This window comes from Castanea sativa, chromosome 6 (assembly GCF_040712315.1).
Source record: "Castanea sativa cultivar Marrone di Chiusa Pesio chromosome 6, ASM4071231v1".
Taxonomy (NCBI): Eukaryota; Viridiplantae; Streptophyta; class Magnoliopsida; order Fagales; family Fagaceae; genus Castanea; species Castanea sativa.
Genome location: NC_134018.1, coordinates 4,509,854 through 4,513,967, shown reverse-complemented (window position 1 = coordinate 4,513,967; position 4,114 = coordinate 4,509,854). Strand labels below are relative to the sequence as shown.

Below are 4,114 nucleotides of genomic sequence, written 5' to 3'. Positions count from 1 at the left end.
CTAGTCTGCTGTCTGCAGCTATTATTTACACAAAAGCTTTGTTACATTGTAAATGACAAAAACCAGAGCCTAGAGGAAAGAAAAAAAAAATAAAAAAGAACAGAAAGAAAAGAAGGTGGACAAAGCAGTTGAGAGAGAGAGAGAGAGAGAGAGAGAGAGAGAGAGAGAGAGAGAGAGAGAGAGAGAGAGAGAGAGAGAGAGAGAGAGAGTCACTTGTGTCCTATCCTATCATCAGGGCTGGCCCTTCCATTAGGCTAATTAGGCCATTGCCTAAGAGCATTCACAGCAGTAGAGCTAAATAGCTATATTGCTATTTTAGCTCCACTCAAACCACAAAAACCCACCTGCAGCAGTGGAGGCAAAGCTAAAAAATTTTAGCTTTGCGCTACAGTGCTCATGTATCAATACATGAGCACTGTAGCTGAAAGTTATAAAAAAAATAATATTTTATTCGGGCCCCAATTAAAATAATTCAAAGCCTCTCTCTCTCTCTCTCTCTCTCTCATCTCTGTGTGCACTGAAGCTTTCAACTCTCTCAACTCTCATCTCTTCTCTTTCAACTCTCTCAACTCACTCAAGCTCACCGCCGCCGGCCCGTCACTGACTCACGCCGTCCGAAGCTCTCAACTCTCTCAAGCTCACCGTTGCCGAGACCCACGCCGTTCGAAGCTCTCAGCTCTCTCAAGCTCACCGTCGCCGAGACCCACGCCGTCCGAAGCTCTCAACTCTCTCAAGCTCACCGTCGCCGAGACCCACCAGCTGAGACCCACCGTCACCGACCCACCAGCTAAGACCCACCGCCGATCAACCCTCTCAACCTCAGACCCACTCCGTCCCAAGCTCTCAAACCCACACCGTCACCGACCCTCCAAGCCGCCGATTAGCTCAGACCCACGCCGCCAATCCTTATGAGTTTGATCTGGGTTTTTGGTTGAGTTTGACCACCGATCCTTCTGAGCTCACCGCCGATCCTTCTGGGTTTTGCTCCATTTTTTTTCCTTTCTTTTATCACCGTGCCTCTCTCTGTCTCTCATTCACTTTTAGAAAGAAAAGTTCAGAGGATTGAAGAAATGAAGCAAACAAAGAGGAAAAAAAAAAATACGTGTATTTGGATGAAACCAACAAATAAGATAAATAAGAAAAATAAAATAAAGAATAATAAGAAATTAAAATTAATTAATGTTTTATAATATTTTTGTAATAAATTCTAAGCGGTAGATTATTACTATTTAATATTGGTGAGAAAAAAATAATTTTTTTGATGGTGGCGGTTGCAGTGGTGGTGGCAGTTGCAATGGCGCTGGTGGTAGTGACAGTGGTGATGACAGTGGCTGTGATTGTTCTTTATTGTAGAGAATATATTATTCTATTACGTGGCAGCGGTGGCGGCGGTGACGGTGGGCGGCGGTAGCGATTGCGGTGGCGGTGGAAGAGTCGGTGGCGGTGGTGGTAGTGGTAGTGATAGCGGTTGCGGTTGGTTGTGATTGTTATTTATTGTAATGAATATATTATTTTATTGTAGTAGATATATTATTTTATTGTGAGGTTTATATTATTTTATTGTGTTGAAAGTTAAAATAGATCCACTGCTGCAGCATGTTTTGTAAAATGTATAGGTAAAATAGATAAAGTAACATTTTGTGAAGCTAAAAAATTAAATTTTTAGCTCCACTGCTGTGGATGCTCTAAGAACCCCAAGTAGAAGGGGGCTCAAAATTTTGAAAAAGAAGGGGTAGTAGAAAAAAAAAATTTCAGAAGAAACTTCAAAAAATCTTATACATTCTTGTGACCAAAAAACAAAAAATTTATGAACATCTTTTAAAAGGGATATTAACTTTGAATACTACCTATCTTGTTTGGTATAGCCTTCTAAGTTTTAAGTTCTAATCTCTAGGATTGAGCCATTATGAACTAGGAAGCCTTTTGAAAATCAATGAAATTCTGCCTGTTAATGTTAAAACATTTGGATATGAATCTATGTGAAACTGCTGCATGATTTGGTTGTTAACCAGTTCCAATGTCCCTTTTCTATTTAATTTTTTAATCAGATGCAAATCATCTTTAAAGGTAAATTACAAAGTACATGATGCTTTGCATGGCCAAATGAACATACCAATCCAAATTTCCATGGTTATAAATCACACATTTTTATAACTCAACAATAAACCTTCATCTACATTGCAGTAATTGAAACGAGTTCATTTGACATTTGTTAATACATGCCAATAACTACATGTCTTAACATTTTTGTTGTTACAAATAAGAGAAATTTATTAAAGAAAGAAACATATCAAGAATCAGTACACGGAAACACAGCAGAATATCTGCACATTAGCAACTAAGCTGAAGTCACGTAAGAACCAAACAAAATAAAATAGAACCATTAATTAGACAACTCCGACACAACGTTTTGTTTAAGATTGAGTTCCTAATTCCTAAGAACCAAACAAACTAAAATAGAACCAGTAATTAGCCATTGTGAACTCTTACACATCTCTGTATCAAGATGTGATAAACCATGGCAGCCAAACAACGGCCTATATTATATGTTCGAAGCATAACAATGACAAACAAGACCAAATCCTAGTGGTAAACACATGTCTAACATTTAATAGAAAATAATTAATCATGGTACAAAGCTTTCAATCCGCCTGAGTTCTTTGGTAACATCTACCATTGTTGGCCTTCTATGTGGATCTTCCTCTGCACATGTCAATGCAAGCTGCAAAAAAGCTTGTAACTGTGGCTCTAAACTAGCACCTCCTTCTGCTGCCAAAATTGTCGGATCCACAACCTCGTTTATGCAATAAACTTGAGCATGGTTATGCATGTAGGCTATTAAGCTAGATTTTTTGTCAATTGTCAATCGGGTTATATTATAAGAATCCTCTCCAGTTAAAAGTTCTAGAAGAAGCTTACCAAAGTAATACGCATCAGTTTTTTCAGTTGCCTTACCTGTTGCTTTAATCTCTGGGGTTTGGAACCTCGAATACAAATAATTGCCATCAGCTTCCACGTCAGTTTCACCATCAGGGATTGATACTGAATTACAAAATTGAGACAATTTAGGAACATCATGTTCATCTAACATGACATTTGTCATATGTATAGCCATATGGATGACAGGTCTTTGGAAGGCTGTATGGAGATAGGAAATTGCATGAGCAATTTGCCTTGCAATCTTTAATCTGCTCTCCCAAACCATGGGCTGATGTTGTCGTTTAGTAACATGTGAGACATAAACTCGATCAGAAAGGAAACCACTGGTATCACATGCATACACTAAAATGGGATTTGCAGTCTCGAGACAATACCCTATGGGTTTTAATACATTACTGTGAGCACTCATTTGTGCAGAAATCACTAAATCATTGATGGTTGAATCGGCCCAGAATTTAGAGCCAGGAAATCGCCTAACGATAACGATTTGTCCATCAAGAGAGCCCTTAAACCAAAACATTCCATAATGATTGTCATAGTTGTTGGTTGCTTGTCGGAGCTCTTTAGCAAAGAAGCTACGGAGGGGAATTGGCTTGCCATTGCAAGACACAATAAGCTTCTCTAGTAGCTTGCTTCCATTCTCAATGAATTGTCTCTCTCTTTTCTCTTTTTCCTCACTTTTCTCACTCATTCTCAAGAAACGATCTCTCCACCAACTCCGCATAGCTTGAAGGTGTGCTAATTAACCTCTTACCCAACATGGATCTTCAATTTTGGCCTAAATTTTCGTTACGGCCTTCAATTGTATTGTCCAGTCGACTCGTTTGGTCTTTTGGTCAATTAACTTCACTTCTTTCGCCAATTACTTTACACCCACTCCCACACGCAATTATATTACTTAGCAATTAGCACAATCTACACTCCTCAAAAGTCCACAAGTCGTGAATGGGACCTACCCACCATCTTGTCACGTAGGGGTCTATACGATTGTGTCGTGCAGCAAATTTTCATTTGCAAGATATTATTTGGGAGCCACGTATAGGGTCCGTTTGAATAGAACTTATTATTAAAAATTGAAAATATTGTAGCAAAATAATTTTTAAATGTGTGAATAGTGCCGTGGGACCCATTTTTAATGAAAAAGTTGTTGAAAAGTAAAATTTGTAGGTCCATG

General features: G+C 38.7%; 1 protein-coding gene across 1 annotated transcript; it reads right to left on the bottom strand.

The window, feature by feature from the left end:
- Positions 1–2,331: 2,331 nt before the first annotated feature.
- LOC142638779 (serine/threonine-protein kinase ZRK1-like) lies at positions 2,332–3,799 on the bottom strand. Its single transcript, XM_075812843.1, has one exon. The coding sequence runs from the start codon at positions 3,662–3,664 to the stop codon at positions 2,627–2,629; it is 1,038 nt and encodes a 345-aa protein (XP_075668958.1). The 5' UTR covers positions 3,665–3,799; the 3' UTR covers positions 2,332–2,626.
- Positions 3,800–4,114: the final 315 nt, after the last annotated feature.